Source organism: Gavia stellata, unplaced genomic scaffold (assembly GCF_030936135.1).
Source record: "Gavia stellata isolate bGavSte3 unplaced genomic scaffold, bGavSte3.hap2 HAP2_SCAFFOLD_34, whole genome shotgun sequence".
In the NCBI taxonomy this organism is placed as follows: domain Eukaryota; kingdom Metazoa; phylum Chordata; class Aves; order Gaviiformes; family Gaviidae; genus Gavia; species Gavia stellata.
Genome location: NW_026776320.1, coordinates 3,198,873 through 3,223,016, shown reverse-complemented (window position 1 = coordinate 3,223,016; position 24,144 = coordinate 3,198,873). Strand labels below are relative to the sequence as shown.

At 46.0% G+C, this 24,144-nt stretch overlaps 1 protein-coding gene across 1 annotated transcript; it reads right to left on the bottom strand.

Moving 5' to 3' along the window:
* Window positions 1–10,379: 10,379 nt before the first annotated feature.
* On the bottom strand, window positions 10,380–23,073 carry LOC132320865 (syntabulin-like). Its single transcript, XM_059834490.1, is given in 9 exon segments — window positions 10,380–10,533; window positions 10,535–11,449; window positions 13,416–13,546; window positions 14,287–14,301; window positions 14,545–14,752; window positions 16,645–16,747; window positions 16,878–16,936; window positions 21,086–21,269; window positions 23,031–23,073. Coding segments are annotated over 9 exon segments (1,812 nt in total).
* Between the last annotated feature and the right edge of the window lie 1,071 nt (window positions 23,074–24,144).

Below are 24,144 nucleotides of genomic sequence, written 5' to 3'. Positions count from 1 at the left end.
CTAGCAATACGTATTGACTAACATCGATCATCCCATCCCTGTGGGCCATGAGGAAACGTGGCAAGAAGTAGAATAGGGAACTGGTGCTCTGTAGTAAAAGATACAGGCCTAAAATATTTCTAGGGATGTGAATATAATTTCTCTAAATGGGTCTTGAAATAAACAAATTAAGTAGAAGTGGATAGTGTAAAGCTTGGGAATATGGCCCTATGCTTTAAAAATCCATAATAAAGTGAATCCAGACATTTTGATTCCATTTCTTCTCCACATCTCTATAAAAAGCAAGTACAAAAGGAGAGTATGGGCTTGACAAAGTGACTTTTCCATAGAGTTTAAAGCAGCAATCTCACAGAAGTGGAGTGTAAGGCTTCAGACCAGTTTTCAGTAAGAGGAGCTTAGTCCCCAACCATGATTTGTACCTTCAAAACCAAATTAAACTTCTTCATGCTTCAACTGCTAAATGGAGCTAGTGCTGCCAAATCATCTTTGAACCATGTCTGGAGGCTGAAGGATGAAAAGTATTGATATTATTAATAATGACTGATAGCCATGGACATTACAGGGGATTTGTCTTCACTAACTTATGACAGAGTTATAATTCTCTTGAGGCAATTACAGACTTCTATTTACCACATAGTGTTGTGGCTTGGGGGAACATTAATTTACAGAAAGATGAGAGCATTGTGAGGCAAAATAATATTCAGTATGTGGAAAATAAACCTCTCCACCACATTTGATAATAAGCCTGTGACCCAAATGCTGATTAGGTCACATTAAAAAAGGGGAGTGTTATCACTGAAGAGTCAAACTGAGAATTCCTGAAAAGTTAGACGTCTCTACAGAAATGAAGAGAATTGTAGTCATTTTACCAGGACAGAATTTGGCTTTGTAATTTTGCTTCTGAAAATAGGGTTACCATGCACAGCAGTTCTTGACCACTCACATCAACACATCTTTTTTTTTTTTTGTTTGTAAATGCATTGATTTTTAACAGTAGCAGTTTATTGTTCTTAAGGTCTAAGGATACAAACAAAGCAAGATCTCAAAAGGAGAGAGAACATTTTTTTATTAAAACTGGAAGAGTTGGAAAATGTAGTCAAGGCTTTGGTCATAAACACACTCCTTCAAATCCGCAATAAGGAATAAGGACTATTGAGAAAGAAAAGTATAAAGTTTTTGTTTGATTGGTTTTACAATACTGTACAATTTAGAACATTACTAGAAGCTCTGGCTTATGATTGAATATAGTGAATCTCTTGTACATTGCCTTAGATTTGTGTTTTGAATTCATATTAGAGTTTGTGTTGAAAGTAAAAGCTCTAATAACTAGAAAATAAACCAAAATAATCAGATATGAACTTCAACAATATGAACCTGTTATACTGAGTATAAGTGCCTGTTTAAAGGGATTTCTGTTCATCATTCTTTGTAATTCAGTGTGATATTGTATTCCATCACCAGCAGCTTAATTTATTTCTTTCACCATCTGTTCTTTTTTTTTTCTTCTTCCATGCCAAAAAATCAATAGCACTCAATGAGCAAAACGAAGCTATTCTGTAATTCAACGAAACTGGTTTTATGCTGTTGTTATTCAGAATATATTGGCTTATTTCTTACACTGGTTTTGTTTAGCTAACCAACCCTTTTGTTTTCTAAACCTGTAAAATTTGAAACAGTAAATACTGTGTGTGAGCTGCTAGTACCAGCGCTTTTGTGGCTGTTACTTCATGAGACATATATCAGGCCAGTTGGTTTTTAATTATAGGCAATAGCTAAAGCCTAATAATAAGTGTGGGTACCCTTGCCACAACTCTATCCGGCTCATCCCTTATACAGAGCAGGCTGAGCCACTTGCATAAACAGACCAGTAGTCAAAGCACTTTCCATGCCAAGCAGTATTAATCTAGCGATATCTCGAAATGTCCTTGTGTGTTCCCTGAACCGCCAAAATAATTATGTAAGTTTTGGGAGCTCCTAGAACTACAACTGTGCTCTCATTAACACCTCCTGTCCCTGTGGAGATATAAATATATATGAGTCTTCAGAATACAAAGTTTTAGATCAGAGCACTTTGCTGAATACAGGACCAAATGAAAACTAAAATCAGTAACGCAGAAACTCTCTTCGGGGTCTGAAATAGAGAAGTAGTAAGGACCACATGTGCTTGTTCATCAAGGTGATGTCCATCCATCTGTGACAGGCTTACATAGAGAGCCTCATGCCATGTATTGTGACGAAATGGTGGTAAATGAGAGGGTTTAGAAACCTCACACTGGAGCTTCAAAACTCTGATCAGTCTTCTGGCCTAAATTGGAATAAGTTGGACATAGGTAATTTAGCCATTGAAGTGCCATGACCCACAAAGCACTGTAGTATTTAGGCTCAGTTTGACAGCTGATTTTTAAGGCTAGATATCCTATGATCTTAAACTTGTTGCTTCTTCTGTGTAACATGATGTCACCGAATTTCACATCATAGTGTCAGTAAGTCCATATTTTCAGCTGAGTAGTTCTAAATGACATGCAGAAGATGGAGTATATGATTAGCCAAAAAATGCCGTGGCAAAACTCTCATAGTTCTTATTAGATTAGACTCACACTTTTCTGTATAAGAAAGGCTAGTAAAATATATTTTACTATGGAAAATACAGCTAGCTGCACAGAATTCCTTTCCACATGCACTTATAATTTAATACAATTCTTTCTTTCTACTAAATACTATTCCTATAATGCCAGGAATTATGTTGGATTTCAGGTTCATATCCCAACTGTACAATTCAGGATATGCTTCAGACCTGTTTATTCAAATAATTTTATTCAGACTGTGGCTAAAATAAACAGAGAAGCAATTTGAAGAAACTCGACGCAGGTTTTTCTGAAAGTCTAGTAGACATAATGATTAATATTTCCAGGAAGGCTGATGATTAGAGAAAATAATGGTATAGAGAAGAGCTTTCAGAAAAGAAGAAGAAAAAAGACGGAAAAGAGCTCTTACTGAAAATTGCTGGTAACCTAAACCACCTGCAAAAATACAGTATTTGCAATAGAAGACCTTAAAGTTGAAACAGAAGTGAAAATAATACAATTATTAAATTAAGGATAATTGACAGATAAAATAAAGTGATTGATAAATGGCAATAGTGTGCTTGCTGTTTTTCCTCTCTGATTTCAAACAGAACGTGATATTCATTAAGGATTCATTCAAACGGATGTGATGAAAGACAGAAAACTAGCAGGAAAAATATATCATGGCTTTACACAGTTATCATTATAAGATGTAGCTCTTTGTCAGTTACCAATTCATCAGCACTGAGAGTGCTTGCCTTCAGTACCTAACAACATCCTCATGCTAACAGTGCTCTTTTCTCTTGAAGTCTCATTTATCTTCCTACACAGGTCATTAAAGTTTGAACCTGCGTGCTTGAAGTTGTGTCTATGGTTGCCACTTTCTCTGCATCCACCCCCACGCTGTTCTTGTGCTCCTGAGATCTCTTTATTTCAACAACAGCAGCAGCAGCAAGAGTACTGGAGTTTTTGCTGGTAGAAAACTGAGGAAAGATTTTGTTTTAGTTTCATCTGAGTTTCTAATTTTAACAAGTTGCAATAGTTTTCCCTAAGCTACAAGGTCTCGCTTTTAGTGGGACTTGATAAGTCTTAGAGCGTCTGCTCTCAGCTACATAACACATAGTACACATACATTGCCATTATTTGGATATTTTTCCTTGCTTTGCTGTTCACTGGTTCTGTTTTAGGTGCCTGTGTGCCATGACAGAACACCCTAATTCACCGTTGTGCTTGTGCCTTCCTACTTGAGGAAAGAAGTTTACCCCGTGGACTGCTGTAACAATGGTGGGATATATAAAAAAAAAGGTTTGAATTTCTATGCGAAAACTACATGAGTTGTTGAAATGAGAATATAAGTAACTGCATGGGGAAACTGGATATCAGAGATGTCCATGTGCTCCTGAGCTTTTGGCTTTCTCCTTATTGGCGGTGAGAGGGGTGTCAGTTATTACAGAATCACAGAGTAATTTAGGTTGTAAGGGACTTCTGAAAGTCACCTAATTTAACACCGAACCCCTGCCCCAAGCAAGGCTGACTAAATCAGGTTGCTCAGGGCTCTGTCCAGACAACTCTTGAGCGTCTTCAAGCTGGAAATTCTACAGCCTGTCTGGGCCTCTCTGCCCGTGTTTGGCCACTTTCACGCTGAAGAAGTTTCTCCTGATTTCTGGTCAAGATTTGCTGTGGTGCCTCTTGTCCTGTCACTGCGCACCTCAAGGAGAGTGTTTTCTCGGCGTCCCGCCCCGCCCGCCCCCCCACCCCCGCCGGAGCGGGGCAGGACGCGGAGCTGCAGCGCCCGGTGCGCGGTGCCGAGGGGCCGGTTCCCGCCCGCCATCGCCTGCGGCGGGAGGAGCTCGTGGGCAGCGCCGCCCGCCCCGCCCGCCCCTGCCGCTGCGCCCCGACCGGCCGGGGGGGCTCGGCTCGGCCCGGCTGCGCTCGGCTGGACTCGTTCCGGCTCGGCTGCGCTCGGCTAAGCTCGGGTCGTTTCGGCTCGGCTCGGCTGCTCTGGGCTCGGCTTGACGGGGCTCGGATCGCCCGGCTCGACACCACTCGGCGGGACTCGGCTAAGCTCGGGTCTTTTCGGCTCCGCTCCGATCCGCTCGTCTCGGCTGGGCTCGGCTGGGCTCGGCTCCGCTGGACTCCGCTCGGCTCGGATCGGCGGGACTCGGCGGGACTCGGCGGGACCCGGCGGGACTCGGCGGGGCGGGTCTGGGCCGGGCCCGGTGCCGGTGCCGCAGCCCCCGCCCAGGCGAACCGGCCCGGGCGCTGCCCACGCAGGAGCTCTCCTCGGGCGGGTCCCGGGACACCCCTGCCGAGCTCCGCCGAACCCCCCTCGCTGGGCGGCAGCCGGCGGGACCGAGAGACCCCGGCGGGCGCAGGGCAGAGGCGCGGCGGTCCCGCCCCTCCCGGGACAGAGGGGTCCGCAGCGGCTGTCCCGGGGCTGCTGCCCCACGCCCACCCGTGCGGCGGCACCGAAGCGGGTGGAAGAGGCCCCCGGCTGCCGACCCCACACGCGCCCCCCCGCAGGAGCTCCCGGGCCGAGGGGGCCCTGGCCGGGGACGCCCGGCGGGCTCCAGCCCCGGGACGCGGAGCAGCTCCCCCGGGAGACGGTGCCGCCGCCGCCGCCGAGCCCCGCTGCGGGGAGCGGGGTGGGGAGCGTGCCGCCGGCGACCCCCCACGTCCCGGGTGGGCAGCGCGCGCGCGCACCCGCGTGTGCATTTGCTTTTCCTCCTTTCGCAGCAGTTTGGAATAACGGGGCGGGGGGGGACGGAGCCGGGGCGGGGGGGCGGGCGCGGCCGGGGTGCAATTTCTCCTTAATAATGTCATAGTCCCGATTCTTTGCAGTAAAACACATTATCATTAAATTGCCATGACGGCTCTGCTCCGCTCTCAATTGTTTATTGCATTGGGATTTCAAGCGGAAAAAACCTCCAACTCCAATCATCAAGAAAAAGCACCAAAAAAGGCAAAGTGTCCATTGGAAATGCTGAGAAACACTTCAGTAACTCCTGAATATATTCCCTGTTTTCACTGTGAGACTCCAGCTCTGAAGGGGGGGAAGCAGAATACAGAGATCCGGTAATACCACACTATACCATCTTTAATTCGCGAGAGCGAAGCGTAATACGCAGCAAGCTGCCAATACAGTGCTCTTCACTTACAGTAGCTGAAAGCATTTCATTCCCTTTTTTTCGATCCATTGCTGGGTTGGGGTTGGCTTTCCCCCCCCCCCACCTTTGAGCTGTATGAAACAACTTGGCTTACCTGGAGGTGCACGGCGCTTGTGTTCTAGCTTGTGCTGCGGGTTCTTCCTGCAAAGAAGAAAACACTAAAAGCTCAGCTCGCTACCGTGCTCCACACTTCACAAGCTCTGAACTCCTCGGTGTTCCATGGATGATTTCCATTTCTTTTTAAAATAAAATTCTGTGACCAGTGCCTGACCACAGTCTCTCAGCTCAGGGTGGAATGGAGGGGGGGAAAAAAACCACCAGATTAAAGGAGAGTTCCTAAAGAAGAGAATAAGACTTCCTGCACACGAGTGCCTGGATAACAAGGGATCTAATCGCTGGGATCAACCTCTGGTAAAGCTCGGACTGAGATCCCATTCGGACTGAGAATGATCCCACTCTGTACTGGGAGGGGGCCAGGGGATCCAGTTTGGACTGGAACAGGGCCCAGTCTGTCCTGGGAGGGGCCCAGGGAATCCAGTTTGGACTGGGAATGATCTCACTCTGTACTGGGAGGGTGACAGGGGCTCCAGTTTGGACTGGGACAGGGCCCAGTCTGTCCTGGGAGGGGGCCAGGGGATGAAGTTTGGACTGGGACAGGGCCCAATCTGTCCTGGGAGGGGGCCAGCGGATCCAGTTTGGACTGGGACAAGGTCCACTGTGTAATGGGAGGGGGCCAGGGGATCCAGTTTGGACTGGGACAGGGACCAGTCTGTCCAGGGTGGGGGCCAGGGGATCCCGTTTGGACTGGGAATGATCCCAGTCTGTACTGGGAGGGGGCCAGGGGATCCAGTCTGAACTGGGAATGATCCCAGTCTGTCCTGGGAGGGGGCCAGGGAATCCAGTTTGAACTGGGAATGATCCCAGTCTGTCCTGGGAGGGGGCCAGGGGATCCAGTTTGAACTGGGAATGATCCCAGTCTGTCCTGGGAGGGGGCCAGTGGATCCAGTTTGAACTGGGAATGATCCCAGTCTGTCCTGGGAGGGTGCCTAGGCTCGAGGCCTTGTAACTGTCCTGTGCTCTCACTGACTCACTTACTCTGAATCTTTGAGAACTGAGTGGCTTTTGGTTGTACAGTATTTGAACAAATATTACTGCCTAAGACTAGATTAGTCTGAGAAGCTGTGCTTACCTGAAACATGTCATTAAAGAGTTTTAAAGACCCCTTTGCTTCCTGCCTGATGAAGAATGTCTGCTTTTGCTTTTTTATCAAAGTCTTTCTAAATACTTCACTGTTTTCCATGGGAGATCATATTGACCGATGCAGAAGAAAATGACTTGTTATGGCTGACCTGCAACTCTAAATGTACTCCTGGTAGAGGCCACTATGGTAGAGCACAAGTTAGAGCTGAAGACTAAAGTGGATTTCTTGTCACTTTGTCACTTGCAGCTTCCTGCGCTACCATGGCCATTTACCACACTGCAGTGGTTACCAGCGGGGGCATCACCACAGAACAGTGGTGCACACCGCTCCTTTCTGAGGAAGGTTGATGTTGTGAACGTAGGGGAGCGATTTAACCACTTACTTGCATTGGTAAATTCGTATTTCTAGCAGAAATTCTTTTATTTCCTACAGTTAGGGAAAAAAATCCTCCCTCCTTATACGCGTTACATAGGTAGCATAACTGAAAAAAATTTGCATCCTCCTGTTCATAAAGCTACTGTGAAAACTCAGTTCAGTTAACAGCACTTCCCAAATGCAATTTTTGTACACTTACGATATGTATTTACAGTGGAATTCCTCTCGGAAAAGTGTGCAAGGTAAATGTGCAGTAGAAGGCAACAGTGCTTTAATGAAGAGGAAAAGTTAATGTCTGGGGGAAGGAAAAGTGTGTAGGAAGAGGGGAGTCCCTGTGGTTCTTAGGTGCCGCTCAGAGCTTCGGTGAATACCTTCTCCATCTTCTGCTGTGTGGATGCTATTATCCCTGAATTCATGGGTTGTATGGATTTCCTGTCTTGTGACAGATGGCAGCAAATTCTGTGCCTGAGCCTTAGTCCCTGAGCATACAGGTGTTGTAAATACTCTGATTTTCTAAAATAATCAAAATATGATCATATAGAAAGGTTAAATTTGATTAATAAATAAAATAATAAAATACAAAGGCATAAGTTAGGATTGTTCAGTTAGAAACAATAACCATAGGAACCTCACCAGGGAGTCACTGTTCCATACCAAGGAACTAACAGTAACGAGATGCAACGATGAAGAATTGAATAGAAAAGTCTTGTTTGAGTCCTGTGACAATGTGACCTGATAGGCACCAGTGATGCTGCTTGGAAAATTCCTTACCTTTCCCACCTTGATTCAAATATCAAGAATGCCAATCAATAAATATTAATAGAAATAACCATTGATTGTTTTAAGGATGGATATTGGTAGAATAGTATAATCCAGAGAGCGATTAATAAAAATTAAATTATATATATTCTGTATGAAGGTAACTAGGTATGAATTATCTGTGATTTAATCATAAACTAACTGTTGAACAATGTAGCATCATGAATAGGTAGAATTTGCTTGTCAAGACAATGATAAGTTGTAGGCCTGATCAGTAAACCGAGGAAAACTTAGGAAGATTCAAGAATGGAATTTTACAACCAAGCTCAGCATGCACAAAGATTGGGTTCAACTAAAGGACACCATGAGGAAGACTATGGACGACCACCAGAGGACATCAGACGACGACCTGTGTACCTGAAGGTGCATGCGTCACGAGCATTTACATATATTAATGAGTTCTCGGAAACGGTATGAGTATGTTAATTGTTTATTGGAAATGTGATGAATATGTATACTTTGATTGTAAATAACTTTTGTAGCAGAGAAACTAAGCACGCACACGAGGTGGAGTGATCCCCTGTGCGTCCAGCGCTGCAATAAAGAAGTGTCTGCTCACCTACATACATTGTGTAGGTGAGTTTTTATAGTACAGATTTGTAACACAGGGAACAGTGAAGTTGTAAAAGAATGGGAAGGGGTGGGGGGAGCTATCGGCCTAGATCATCTCTGCCTAGAAAACCAGAAATTTTAACTAAGTCATAAGTAGGTTCTGACACAAGTTTTGTTTAAAAGAGAAGTAATTGAGCAAGCAAGACAGTAAGAATTACCTTCTTTGTAAGGTGTTGATGAAAGGTTGGGTGGAGCCAGACAAACTCCACTATTTCATCTGTTGGATAGCATTGCCCTCATCTGACCTAGGCACAGATCTCAAGTTTGGGACACGGAGAATTCGTGGTTTGATGGTCACAGTGACATCTCATTGGGCACACGGAGACTGCATGCCTCTCGGCCGGGTTAAACGAGGCCTTCTGGATGTCTGTTAAATGCCAGGAAGACTGATACTCTCCTGGCAGTGCAGAAATGAGAAGTTGCAAGCTTCTGGAAGATTGCATTGGGTTAAAGATGAGGTCGCTTGCATCTTTAATGCAGCGTGGATGCAGCAGAGCGGGTGGCCTGCGTGTCCACAGACCGGCTGGAGCCTTTTTCTCTGGCTGAGTGCTTACGCTCGGAGCTGAAATGAGGTGTTCTCCGGGTCCTGATGGTTCCTTATGCCCTGACACAGTGCCCCTCCAGCTCTGCCTGTGCCTGATAGCTCAGCTGAGACGGGCCATTTTGTATAGCTTTGCTACAAGAAAACACTCACACATGTTTAATATTTTTAACATGCTTTACTGAACTTGTGATTATAAAGGCAATTTACAATAAAGCAATTAAATAAACAATAAGTTAAAACACCATACATTTACACGAAGTATTTCAAAGGGCTCAAATGACTATCAGGTTCCAACTCATTAAGACTTTAAAACAACATCAATCTTCAAAGTGTATCCACACCTATACTTAGCATTGTAACATGTTTGAAGACTCCCATCAACGATTAAGAGCACTGCACGAGACAGGCATGAATGATGTGCTTGAAGCTTCCTGGGAAATATGGGTTTTACCTCTAAATTGAATTGACTCTTTGGACAACAAATTGTAGACACTAGCAGCCTTTCTGGAGTACATGAGTGATACCCTTAGTGGGAACCAGTCTCCACGTCCCTCACTTAACACTGTAGTTTCACAAATGTTTCAGGTTAGTGCTGCCTAAAGACATACCCCACCTTTCTCCAGCCATCTGTTCCCATGCGCATCTTGTGCTACCCTTGAGCCAGTGCAAAGCACTTGTACATTTGCTCAGTGAACCGGCCAGGGAAACTGATTGAGCTTCAAGCTAATTCAGCAAACAAACATGGCAGAGTGCTAGCTGTAATTCTCCTTGATTTCCCTGGTCATGTTCACTGTGCAGATGTGCTGGCACCAGAAAGACACCATCACAGGGGAGGGACACAGTGCCTGGGAGCAAGAGGACTATGTCTGTAGGCAGCAGTACTGTTAAAAACACCAGTTAAAACCATCTTGTGGAACTACAGGGTTCAGCTTTTTCATTTTGAAACAAGAAACGTGTTTTTGAAACAATTTATAGTGCCAATCAAATAGTCAGGAGCAAAATGGTGGACTACCAGAATAGACAATAACTTTTTATGATCTCTCTCATCCCTCTTTCTCTCTGCCTCAGCCAGCCGGTGCCCAGGGGTGGAGCGGACTTCAGGTTTTCATCTCGAAGGGTGTATGGTGTAAAGAGTGCAGGGCCACCAGGCCGCAAACACAAAGCAATGCTCCAATACTGTAAACGGGATCTGTTCCTCCTCTCCGAGTACGGAAAGCCCACAGGATAGTTGGTACAACAGGGGCTGCTACAGTATCTCTTCTTTATTCCTGTCTTGACATACCCAAAGGCTTCATCATCATGAGGTTCTGTAAAATCACGTTCTTTCACGAAATGGTTTTCATTAACTCCGTGCTCCACCTTCCTGCATGGAGACTCCATAGGTGACAAAAGGATGGCAGCGTTTAGATGTCTTGGAGTTAAGTCCACTACGATACCAGAGTCACTGAACCTTCCAGGAGAAAATTGACCCAGTTCCTTCAGTGAAGACAGTGGGTTTAGAGGACAGGCATCTTGAGCTCTGAAGATGTTTTGAATGAGCTGCTCCACATCTAGGCTAGATGCCACCACGTCAGTCTGGATGGCCTGTTCCACCATCACGTTGCTGACTTTCTCCTCCTCCTGGAAAGAAGTTAGTTTCTCATCCAGAACATTTTCAAGCATCTCTTGATTCACAGCAGAACTGGAGGGAGCTGGATCACTCAACTCAGAGGTTATGGTGGTCAAACTGTCTTCACAGGAATCAGTCCCGTTAGCTGTGCCCTCATTAAGAAGCAGCCCACTATCTGCCACCTCCTCCAGAGCTTGGTCCTCTGTGGTGAGGCTGTCTGGCACTGTGGCACACAACACCAACGGCTTCCCCTCTGAGTCACACCTGTGCTCCAGGCACGGCTCATCTCTCACAGAGCTGCTCTGAGTCATCTCCATGCTCTGCAGCAAAGATTCCAGTTTCTTGTTTTCAATGCTAATGGCTATGAAGTATTGCTGCATTTTTTTGTCTTTCTCAGCCAAGCTGTTTTTCATGCTTTCAATAACCTGCTTGAGTTGTTTAACTTCCCTTCTTGCTTCCAAGGCAGCCAGCTCTGCCTCCACACGATGACACTCTTCCTCAACCCAGTCTTCCTTCATCCGTCCCAGCTAAGCTTTGAGTTCTTCCATTTCTGTTTCCCTGTAGCAAAATAAAAAAGTTATAAAGCTTCTGCTGACCGGTCAGTTAAAGAGTCAACGTGAGGCTCCACTGCACTGGGATGGCTATGCTGCAGAGATGCTCCAAGAAAGAAGCAAGCTTTTCCATGCAGCACTTGCTGCTGCCTTCAACGGAGCTGGCAGAGATGTTAAGTCGGCTGCCCAGACACACCGGCTGACTGCTAACTAGAGTCACCGACCTCGCCACACAGCCAGCAGCCTTGTGGGCTGTGCTCTGATCCTGGACATTCTGAGGTGCAAGTGCTGGCTCTAGGTAAGGTCCAACCAGTGCAGCGCTTAACATCTCACCTACTGCCTCACCCTGGAGGAAATGGAAAGCTGGAGGCTGGAAAGCTGCCCGGCAGAAAAGGACCTGGGGGTGTTGATTGACAGCCGGCTGAAGATGAGCCAGCAATGTGCCCAGGTTGCCAAGGCGGCCAACAGCATCCTGGCTTGTATCAGAAATGGTGTGGCCAGCAGGAGCAGGGAGGTGATCGTGCCTCTGTACTCGGCGCTGGTGAGGCCGCACCTCGAATGCTGTGTTCGGTTTTGGGCCCCTCACTACAAGAAAGACATTGAGGTGCTGGATCGTGTCCAGAGAAGGAAGGGCAAGGAAGCTGGTGAGGGGTCTGGAGCACAAGTCTGATGAGGAGCGGCTGAGGGAACTGGGGATGTTCAGTCTGGAGAAGAGGAGGCTGTGGGGAGACCTCATCACTCTCTACAGCTACCTGAAAGGGGGTTGCGGAGAGGTGGGTGTTGGTCTCTTCTCCCAGGTGACTAGTGACAGGACTAGAGGAAACGGCCTCAAGCTGCGCCAGGGGAGGTTCAGGTTGGATATTAGGAAAAACTTCTATACTGAGAAAGTGGTGAAGCATTGGGACAGGCTGCCCAGGGCGGTGGTGGAGTCACCATCGCTGGAGGTGTTCAAGGAATGTGTGGACGTGGCATTGTGGGACACGGTTTAGTGGGCATGGTGGTCTGGGGTTGATGGTTTGACTAGCTGATCTCACAGGTCATTTCCAACCTTAATGATTCTGTGATTCTGTGAAATGAGGAACTGCTGCCTGGATGCGTCCCCTGTGCCTGCCAGCAGCTCGTCACGTACAGCCAGAGCCAACACTGGCCTCAGACAGCAGGAGGGCTCGGGGCTGCAGGCATCTGGCTTGCTTTGCACCCACCCAGCCCAGCGTGGAGCCAGAGGCTGCTGCCTTGACTTGCAAGCAAGTGGGGAGAGGGGGCCCTTACTGAGATCCAGCCCTCCCAGATGCAGAGGTCGGGCTATCCCGAGCTGGTCCACGGGGTCCCTGGGACTCTGCCTTGGGGCTCCACTCAAACACCCCTTTGTGCCCGCCTGGGCTGTGTGTGCTGGAGAGCCAGCTCTCAGAGCGCAGCTTTAGTAAAAGAGATGACAGAGATGACGTCTGTTGCTGTGGAATGCACATTGCCGCTTTTTTGCTCAGCATCCATACAAAGGGCTCTTGCGAAAAATTCAGTATCTAAGCGACAAAACCACAAGTGGGCACACTGGTTGGTGTAAGAGCTTTTCTTTCATTAGGGGAGAAGGGGGACAGCTGTAGTCATCTTTCACTGAATCAAGCAGAACAGGAGGCTAAGGTAATAACATGCTTGCAAGTCGAAACTCTTATGTAGAAAAGGTCTCAATGCTAAATCAGACTGGTAAAAAATGACCCTTTAAAAACATTCTGCTAGGGAAGTTCAGAAAAGGGAAAAGAGGCAGCCATATTCATAACTAAACTGCATGGTACGTATTCACGGAGCACGCTATGAAACCTGAAATACCTGAAACGAACCTAATCAGATTGATCATATTTCAAATTTCTTAATGAAGACTTTATGTGGTCCAGAAATGAGTAAAAACATTCAGAATTCCCACCCCTAAATGCTCCTGAATTAGTCTTTCTAATTCTGATTTCTGAAGTGAAATATACCTTTCTTTAAGTTTGCTCTCAGATTCCTTCAGCTTTGTTTTCAAATGCCGCACTGTAAGTTCCTTCTGCTGCAGAGGAGTCAAGCACTGCTCTGGATTTTCTGGCTTCACGCTGTGATTGTCACCACAAGAAATGGTGACAAGGAAAAAAAAAATCAAACCATCACATAACATCACTCCTACAGTTCTTAAGTCCTGGCAAAAAGAAAAACATCCCGTACACTAATACAAAGCTTGACTCATTTGGGGCTCCTCACCGTCTGCACAAGTGACTCCCTCCGGCAAATCAAAGTACTTGAGGAAATGGCTGATTTGTGGCTATGTGCAAAATTTGCTATTTGTTATACTTGTCTTCAGTGCAGGGAGACATTTAACTTTAAAACACGCAGCCAACCCCTCACCCTAAACAGGTGGTGTGCCCAAGGGCAGGCAGCCGGGCCACCGGCAAAGGCACCCAGCTGCAGACACGGTCAGGTGAGGTAGTGTAGGGACTGCGTTCAGCTCCACATGTGAGGTAGGAAGCTGAGCACCCTGAAACCTAGATTCATCCTGTCTAGCTTTAGGTACATATCTGACATGCTTGGCTGTTGAGTTGCCTGAGAGAGAGAGAGAGAGAGAGAGAGAGAGAGAGGGCAACAGCAGCAGCGTGGTGGCAATTTCTTCTCTGCAATACGTGTTGCATGCTCTGACAGGTATCTGTTTTCTTTCCTGTACGGGAAACTGCACAGAGAGGTGCCTAAGGCTGGGCAGGGTAAATTTTCACCTGAGTGTATCATATTTTCTATACTACCCCATCCAAGACTCTCCAAAGCGAAAGGACCCTTATACAAAAGAACCAGTAAATCCACATGGGAATTGATGCCATGAAACCACATGAAGGAGCCTGCCTTGGAGTGAAAAACAACTATAAGGGGCTTTGACTAAAAGTAACCTTGAGTTTTACAGTGCTGAAACAATAAAGCTTTTACAGGGGATGGAGCACCCTGTTGACTGGCGAGCCACCAATATGAGGAGTCACACCTATGCTGAGGAGCAAGTTGACCTGCACGGCAACCCAGACAGCCAATGCCACATTACCGTGCAGAGACGGTAAGTCAGCGTGCTGAACACTGGCATGCTGAAATAAAGACTTGCCTCATCACTGAGCTGCTGTCATTTCCTTTGCATGAGCCTGGCTTGCTCCTGCTGGCTGAAGAAGCCCCGTAATTCTGGTGGACGTTAGCAGGACACAGCTGGCTTTTGCCCAGTCTTGACAAAGGGTCCTTTTCACGAGAAGCAGGTGGGCTGGCTCTGGACTTGTAGGATAAGGATCCATTATTCCGACCATAAGGGCCACGACTGCAGGGGAAGCAACACGGTTAAGGCATATTGGATTATCCTCATCACGCAATCCATTATGTGTCTTATTTTACACACAAAGTTGTCTAAACACTAAAACAGACAGGTAACTGTGAGTGGCCGTGAAGAAAGTCAGTCCCAAAGTCATCAGCCACTGCACGTTCTTTCACTGACTGTGGGGCACTCAGTCTGAATTACGTGATCTAGGAAAACCTCAGCCATTTTCACATTTCTCAGTGGATAGCACGATTCCCAGTGACTCCATCAGATCATCCATGTTCCCTGAACCTCTGACTCCATTAAGTAATGAGAGAACTGCAGCCTGGACTAGTGCCAAAAGAACCACACTTCAGCCTTTCCCAGCCAGGTCTGCATAGAGATGCCTGTCCACGGAGGTCTGCTGTAAGACTGCTTTCAAGCTCCTCAGCAAGCGGCCTGAAGGATCACAGTGTGCAGTGAAAACAGATTTTGGTTGAGCCACTGTTCTTTCCTGCCTTTGGCATACCGGCTGCTTCAGCTGCCATTGTCAGCTATTCACTTGCTTAGATATAGTTCGAAACCCACTGTGAGCAGTCTGAAATGGCATTAAAAAAGCACAGCCTCTTCTTTCTTCCTTCCAGTTTCCCTCATACATATCTACCTTTCTTTTCGCACTTTTTACTAAATAATCGGACTGTCAACTGTGTGCTTGACAGCAATTGGTATCTGCATTGCCTGACAGCTGCCAAAGGGCTGGGGTGCTCTGAGGACAGCTTCTCGAGGGGCATTCCTCACTTGCTTTGCCTTCTGCACTACTATGCTGCTAACTTCATCCTCTCATGCCAGTTGTTCTTCTAAACTGTAACGGAAGGGCTGGTTTCAAAAAAATATGGTAAAAGGCAAATCCAGACAGCAAAAGAGAAACCTTAAATATAAAAATTGAAATACCACAGAATTATGAAGCAAGCTCTCTTCTCAAAATCATCTGACTTGGTTTCCTCCCTTCTCCGAAAATGGAACCGTTTATAAGGAACAGGTGGTTGAGTGGCTGCCGCAGAGCTTCATCGCACTGCTGCCGTTTGGGTCATTTTATAACCATTTCACAATGAAGTGCAGGACTGTGGCTTGTGACAACGTGGAAACGTTTCACAGCGACTTAAGCCAAACAGTTAAAAGAGAACATATTGCAAAGGAGACATCTCTTTCCACTCGGTACAGTACAGCATCAACTCTTGTGCGAGGCAGAATTTGCCCAGACTGTGCATAACACAGCCACGCATTTGAAGGAGCATTCTTACAGAGGACTTCTGTCCAATTAAGTAGGTCAGTATGCTCTAACGTAAAGTTACATTTAAATGCACAATAATCTATGAAATGATACATCATCTTACTGCAAGTAAGGTGATTTTAGGGCTTCATATTATATCTAGTATTGCTTTTTCCCCCAGCCAGTACCTTTACTTATTAGGTTTAACCTAGAGAGCACTTCAGTAACATTTATTTTTCCAACAGTCTCATGACACAGACAGGAAACTACTCATTAAGCATCATTCTGCCAACCTCTGTACACTGGGGCAAGCTGTGACCTTGGAGACGTGTGTGCCTTAAGCACAGGGCTATCCCACTGCCAGTCCCAGCCTGCCTGCCAGCTCTTCCACAAAGGGCAGGAAACCAGTCCTGTCAGTTTGAACTCTTTGGTTTTGGTCTCCACACACAGCATTTGTATTTTTTTTTTCTTCTTTCTCATATCACAGGTCTCATCCACATAAGTACTGCCCGAGAGCACAGCATCACCCAAATTGTTTTAAAACTCACAATACTGCTATTGTCTGTATTAGCTGCAAGACCTTACAGAGTAGTCTACCTCTGCACTAGTGACACCTGCACTATTCACGAAAGATTGCTTTGCTTACTTGAGAGAAAAAGAAGATCTTTTGCTTCCAGCAGCAGACACGTGGACTTCAGGCGCTGAAATACCGCCCATGCTGCTTGAAGAGCTGAAATCGGCTTCACTCCCTGGCAAGGAAAAGGGAAGAGTAAAAACATGATGATAACTCAAAGTCTGTTTTCAAAATAACAATGAATCCCAAGCATCCTTCCTTTGTCCATCCTGTGTGCATTTTAGAAGTCGCATGAATTTTCAAACATCCCTGAGGACAAGCGCTGGGCTTGTTCCAGATTTTCAACGTGTCTTCAGAACCGGCACTTCAACAAGAGCAGAAAAAACATTTGAACACAAAACCCTCATGCTACAGAAGCCATTGTAGGACGCGGCCAGGAACATTTGTTGTGACAACCTGTTTGCTTTCTCACAGCCATCAGCACGTGAATGAGGCTGCTCACGTGGCTCCGTCAGAAGCCCAGTGATTCGGAACACACAATTGTGATGTCAAATGAGAACCAAAAATAGAGCGAAGGCATCTAAAACACAACCTCCCCAGGATTTAGATATCTAGGTACATAAATGCAAGTAAAATCCCAGTGTTTAAAGGGGCCAAATGTTCAAAATGCCACCACTATCTCTCTGCAAAGACCTGCTGAGGTCTTTATGGTCGAGCTTCCACTTTTGAGCCCAGTAACCACCGCTTACCCCATGCTCTTATACCACAGTGGAATCAAATAAGTGAGATTTGCATGACTAAGATAAAGACATTCGCTTCGCTTTCTATGCCTACACATAAATAGAGATACATAAACAGAAGGAACATATAGACATATGCACTCAATACTGCTCAAAAAGTGTTAAAAGGAATCACTCTGAGGGAAACAAATACTTTTAGGGAAGTAATTTGGCCACCAAAGAACAAAGTTCAGCGAACACTGAAACTGTTTGATTTGAAGTCAAACATGGCCAGAAAATGGAAAACATGAGTTTTCTATTTTCTGTCTGAAATGACGCTTTCATTTTGAAAACTGTCAAATTTCTTTCTTCTTTTAAAAAGGGGTGAAAACATTAAAAAATCTCCCCAGTCATTCTAAATATTTTAGGTTGAGTATCATCTCTGTTCAGTCTGAAACACAGGTTTTCTTTAATGTATTGATTTGGCAGCAAAGCCCCAAATCAGTTATTCCCATAGCTCCACTTTGAACATAACAGGGTGTCAGACAAAAAAAGAAATAGGGGATGTAAAGGAAAAGAGAACAGGGGATAATCTACCAATTCCTGAGTAAACATTGCTCAGAAAACAGTTCCAGTCCCAGGATTCTCATTAAAAAGGTGTTAATAACCTGCAGGAATCCCAAAAAAGGTCAACAAAAATGGTAACACGATTACAGGGCACTGTTTAGGAAGGGAGATGATGGGAACTTGTGTGTTCTAAGATAAAAAGAAATACTGGCAACACAGGGAGGAGGAACACAGCTGGAAAACTGTAGAGAAACTGTAGAGAAAACCAGGTAACAGCAACACAGGATTCTGGCTGCGATGCGTGTTATTTCATCAAAAATGACTTGAAATAAAATCTGATGGTTGGTGGGAGTTGTGCATAGTAAAATGTAGCTGGAGTAGGTTCAGAATACTTTAACCAGGGAATCAGAAAGCTATTTTAAACGTTGGCATAAATAATAAAGATTGTAATTTAAAAGCAGAGCACAAAAAAAATATCTCCCAAGGGAAGATTCATAACAGTATTTCTTTCTGTGGAGGTGAAACGAGCTGAAAGTCACAGAAAACAGTCAGAAAGAGCAGAAAATCTGCTGCAGTAAATACCCAAATTGCAAAACATGTTCTAGCTTGACCTCACGCCTATTTTAAAACAAATATTTAAGTGTGCGCAGTGTGTGTAGCATCGGCTTCTCTTTTTTGACTCATCTTCCAGACTACTTGAATATACAAAAAGGAATTTTTTTGACTAAAGATCACAGCTATTGCCATCTTCCATACCTGCCTCAACTCTGACCTTGAAACCCCAGGGCCCTTCTTATGCCAGAACTCAGCCATCTTTTCCAGATGCAGGAGCACGTCCCCACAATCCACACGAGACCTGCATCTCTGCCAAAAGGCATGTGGAGCTAAAAGATGAATTGGCTGGCATGGGTCTCACCCTGTCCAGCAGCCCGGCGGCTCAGGCGCTCCCTGCAAAAGTCCCATCTCTGCATCCCCTACTCACTCAGCTTTGCAGTCAGAGCCGTGGCTTTCTCATGGACCAAGCGCAAGGCTAAGCTCGAGGTGGCAGGCATCCTGAGGCGAGAACCTCCCTTTAACGGTGGGCATCCCACTCTCTGTAAATCTGGAGCAGTATCGAGACAATTAACGGGCCAGAGAGAGAGAGAGAGAGAAAGGAGTTATGGTGTGCTTGCTGGGAACTCGGCTTCAAACCCCCAACAAAACAGTTACTGAATTCTACGAAGGGGAACAGCTTCCCTGGGAGCAGACTCCCCGCATCACCTCAGTCTACCCAGCAGACTGCTGTTAGGGTGCCCTTCTTCTCTGTCCTCAAGTCCACCCTGCACACACATCTAAATAGAAGTTTCTTTTCCCTTTACTGAACTAAGTGACAGGCATCTCCTTTTTTTTTTTTTTTTTTTTCCCCCTTCTGTGAGGAAGGAGATAAGTACCTTACTGCAGAATATTTGTGCCCGACACCCTGAATTGCAGGTGGCCTGTGCCACCAGCCCAGGGCTGAGCAGTTCATTATTTAGGACAGATGGGACTCAGGCTTTTGCCTTTTACTTGCCCATTCCTCCTTTGTAACTTGCTGACTTCTTTTTTGCATCCTCCATTTTCGCTGTGACGCCTGGGCGCTTGCTACAGCCTAAGAGTCTTCTGAACAAAAGGAGAGACGTGTCTTGAGAGGCCACAGTCCAACCACTAATTGTCTACATCTCCACTAAGCAACGGCAACCATCATTTTTTAGAAGGGGGTGGCTCATAAAATTTGCGACACAGAATTAAAAGATCACTTTTCTAGGCCACTTGAATTCAACAGAAACTTGTAGATTTGCATTCAAACATACAAAACACTTCAAAGCCAAAACTGTAAGTGCTACTTAGCTTATTCTCCTTTGAAAGAAATGCTTGGCTATTTGAACATGTTTTCCACATCAATTCAACTAAATTTGTTTAAATTCAAACTTTAAATTGAAGAACTATAAAAATCCAAACTAAAGAAAAAAGCACTATGCTAATAATTTTTATCTAACACTTAAAGCATCTTTTGCTCAAAATATTTATATTCCGATTACATTCCAGAATTATCTCTCGGATGTTACAGAGCACCTTTTTCACTTCAGTGCAATTTAGTTAGCTTATGTTCTAAAAATACTTCATGCCTGCTGACTAACAAAATTCATGGTGCGAAATGAGATGATACAGAAATTTCCCTGTGCAATTCTAGGCGCCTTGGGCAGCGGTCCTCAGAAACAGGACAAACAGAGAGTGCCTAAGCTTATCAGGGATGAACGGAAGAGGAAAAGGCATCTAATTAGACCTACTTGAAAGATCCAAGGGTGATCTTCAAACACAAACTTTCTTCTGCAGCTGAATGTCCAAGACTGACTTTCCTTTCTGTTAAACAAAAAAACCCCCAAAACCCTAAACAAACAAAAAAGGAGAGATAAAAGAGACAGAGACTGTACTTGGCTTCCATAAGGGCTAACAGCAGAGCTGTCAGAGACCTGATGAGGACCACAGGAGACTGGGGTGGGATTCATCTGACTAAACACGAATGTCTCTAACGTAGACACCCGCATCTGAGCCAACCTCGGTCCCATTTTTAGACAACGGAGAGTTACTCAGTAGAACCAGTGAGTTCAAGGCACTGCTTACCTTATCCTAAAGCAAATGCTTACATATTTGGGCAGAAAGACTGCGCACTAGAGTCACTGATTTTATTTGTTATATCTCCTTTAAAACAAAATAGGACCTCAGTCCACTTCTGCAGGCGGAGACAATTACAGCTACATTACAGATACACAGCTGAGGTCAGACAAATGACCGTCCATCTCTGCTCTATCCAATTTGGCTCAAGACCGTGAATTTACACCTCCCTCACCTCCCAAACAGCTCCCGTAACCCCCAGAAGAAGGGAAATGGCAGATTCACCTCTTAAAGCTGTTCCACTTAGGAAGTGGAAAGAGAGCCAGTCCCCACCCACAGCCCACAGCTCCTGAAGGTCATCTAAGGAGACCTGGAGATTCAAATGTCACCTCTTCTAAATCTCCAGCACCGAGGGATTCATGCCAGAGAGAGGAGCTCCAGCGGGATCTACTGGCTGTGCCGGGTCCGTTGAGCCAACTGGGAGGGACCACTCACAAACTGCCACCGGAACCCAAACGTTCTGAAGCGTGCGGGGGAGGGCGGGGCTATGCAAATGATGGACCCCCAACAGCCGCATCCACCCCCCCACCACCCACCAGACTTCACAGCGCTGGTGCCTTCCAGACCTCACAGCTCCAACTGCTACAGCACACCACACCTTCCCAGGGTGACGCCCCTCCATGCCCAACTCCAGGACGCAAGCTTTGAGGATAGCACGGGCTTGAACCCGGACACGGCGTCCTCGCTCCTGGAGGGCGAGATGTGCATGTTCATCTCCCTCTGAAAGAGGAAAAACTAACATTAGAAACCCTCAACCTGACACGACAATAGCTTTAACTCATTTAAACCAGACACAGAAGATGTTTCTATGAACTTCTGATCCTAGTATTTAGGAACAAAAATGCAGGCTTTAGACAAGTATGATTAATTGAAGGAAATCACGCCAGATAACCTCAATGCCACTTTAAAGAGGATTTCATATTGAAGCAAGCTGGGAGGGGATTTTGTCAGCCAGGAATCAATCAGCAAGCACTTCAATCTTTAAGGGAACTGATTTTTGGAACACTGAAGGGATATTTTTAATGATAAAACCATTTACTCCAAGCAGGAGAAGATCATCCACTGTACACTCGCACTCTGCTATTCACACACGCCTCCCTCCCCGCCCTTTTTTTTTATTAATTAAAAACAAGTGCCACTAAGCAGTATTTCCGATGGAAGGCAAATGTGGGTAAGCCTTCCAGAAATACAGGCAGCTCAAAGCAATTGTCCTGTCCCACAGAGAGCATCCCAAAGGAAGACTGAGCTCCCCAACACGCCTTGCACAACTGCAACCCCTCCCCAGGAAGCCCAAAGAGAAACATGATGCTTTTGAAAAATCCCAGTCCTCCGCACTTGATGGTGTCAGAGCAAAAGTCTGGACAAGAACAAGAGCCCCACCTGAGGCTCAACAAAGCTGTATTTGATGCACAGTCTGGGAAAACCAGAGCCAGCAGATAACTCAGAGCTTTTACAGAAGGCCTCAGACCTCCCAGCATCAGCGCTGAGAGCAGCTTCCATACGCCAAGCACAGGGATGGAGAAACAGCTGGTCACGAGCAATGGGTCCTTCCCAAGGTCTCAGGCAGCCTGCACCATAGAGGGTTGCTTAAGCAAGCCGTTTGTAAGAGACAAGGTCTAGGAGGAGGCTCTTCCATAAACGGCATTCTCAAGCCGAGATCCTCGAGAACACGACCTTGCTGCTCGCTCTCTTCCCCTACAGAGCCTGAAGGAGCTGCCCAACGGCTCAGGCAATCGCCATTTTCAAGAGAGGCAGAGTCCAGCAGTATGTAAGGCTGCCAGATCCAGAGACATCTCCTGTATGGATCCTTCCCCTGACATACAGGCCCATGCTGGCCAGTCTGGTATTCATGACTGGAGCTGAAGTGCTCTGGAAGGTCTGCACACACTGGCCACTGAAAAGCTCTGCTCAGTGCTACCAGATGATTTCTAGTTAAATTCAGCGGCAGAAAGACCAACACGGGAGAGGCCACAGTCCCGCGTGCAAAGGGAGCAGAGAACAAAACAAAAGATACCGGGGGCAATTCTGGAAGCAGCACTGGCCGTCTGGCAGACGCATTTTTACCCTCACCTGGTTCAGGTTTTGGGGGGGAAGATCTCCGAACCAAAGTCTTCTTTAAGCAACTCCAGCGGGTGGAGAGGAAGGCAGTCGGGAATGGGGACGAGGTAGCCGTGTCACAGGGAGAAGAACTGCAGGAATAGAATGACAAGCATTAGAACCACAGCCAGCCAGGGAAACCAAACTAGAGCAGTCTTCAGCCTCAGAAAGATAAAAAGAATGGAGAGGAGGAGGCAAGTCAGGAGGCAGGCAGGGAGATTTCCCGTTTTGAGTTGTACGTAGAGGATCTTCAAACAAATCCTTTGTCTCCATTTTCACAAAAATTATGATCTCGAGCAGGTGGGGCGAGGAAGCAAGGACTGAGTTCAGCAGGCTGGATCAAAGCAGTCAGGGAACTTCTTTCAGAATTCAGAAAGAACTCACCCATGAAACTGAAGCCCTCTCTCAGAGCAAGAACTTCCGACATCATCTACCTCTGACTTAGCAGGTTTGTTACTGAGCTACAGAAAACATTTCCCCAAAGAACTGGAGTCAGGCAGCTGCGCAGCTATAGCCTAACGGGTTTGACATCAGTAGTATGCAAGGCTCTGGAGAATTTGAAAAGGAATTAATCAACGCCATCAAACTAAGCAGGATAAAAGACACCCCTGGGCAACCAAAATAACGCCAGCATCCCAGCCCCTCTAGCACATCTCTGAAACTCTCCCAGCATCCTCTGGGTGCTGGTGATTACTCAAATCGTGTTGTACATGAACACTCCAAGATGAGAAGAACCCTGCGTCAAACCCCATTTGGGGTGCCCCCATTTGGCTGGGACACCTCATGCACAGGAATAAATAGTTACCCTTGTATTTCTATACTTTGTGTCCCAGCATCGCTCCTCGGTTGGCATGGGCCACTTGCCAATTTTCTCAACAGCCCTACAGAGGAGAGTTTTGCTTGCCTGAAGGAAACTCTGCAATTGGGTTCACTGTGATCACACAAAAAAGTGCTAACCAGAATTATGTGTTTCTTTTCTTCTTAGCCTTTTATGACTTTCTCTAGCAGTTTCACTTCAAATAAAAGTAAGAAAAGAAAAGCATAGGGGGAAAATGAGGCAATTATTTAAAAATTCAGTCAAGATGAAATGAACACTAAAATCATTGATGCAAGTCAACAACGGTGGCTAGCACGGCTCCACGGGCATCCCGCTCATTCTATTAAGTCGCATATTTATAAACTTCTATTAAAATCACTTTTGCCAATACCTTGAACGGCGATTCTTTAAGCAGCCTAAACCACTCATTCACAACAGTGCCCAGTATTTCTTTTTCTTTAAACCTTCATGCCATTCCTGTCAGTGTTTTCTGGCTTCAGCTGTCTCCTGCACTTACCGCCATGCCTGTCTTGAAAAGGAGCTAAGGGACCGTCCATGTCACATCTGTGGCGTGCTTCAGGTTGTGACAAGGATTTTTGCACGGGCCGTAGCCAACATGCCTTTTTTTGTATCCCAGTGGACGAACAAAGGCAGACAATCTTCGCTTTCGAATGGGAAAAT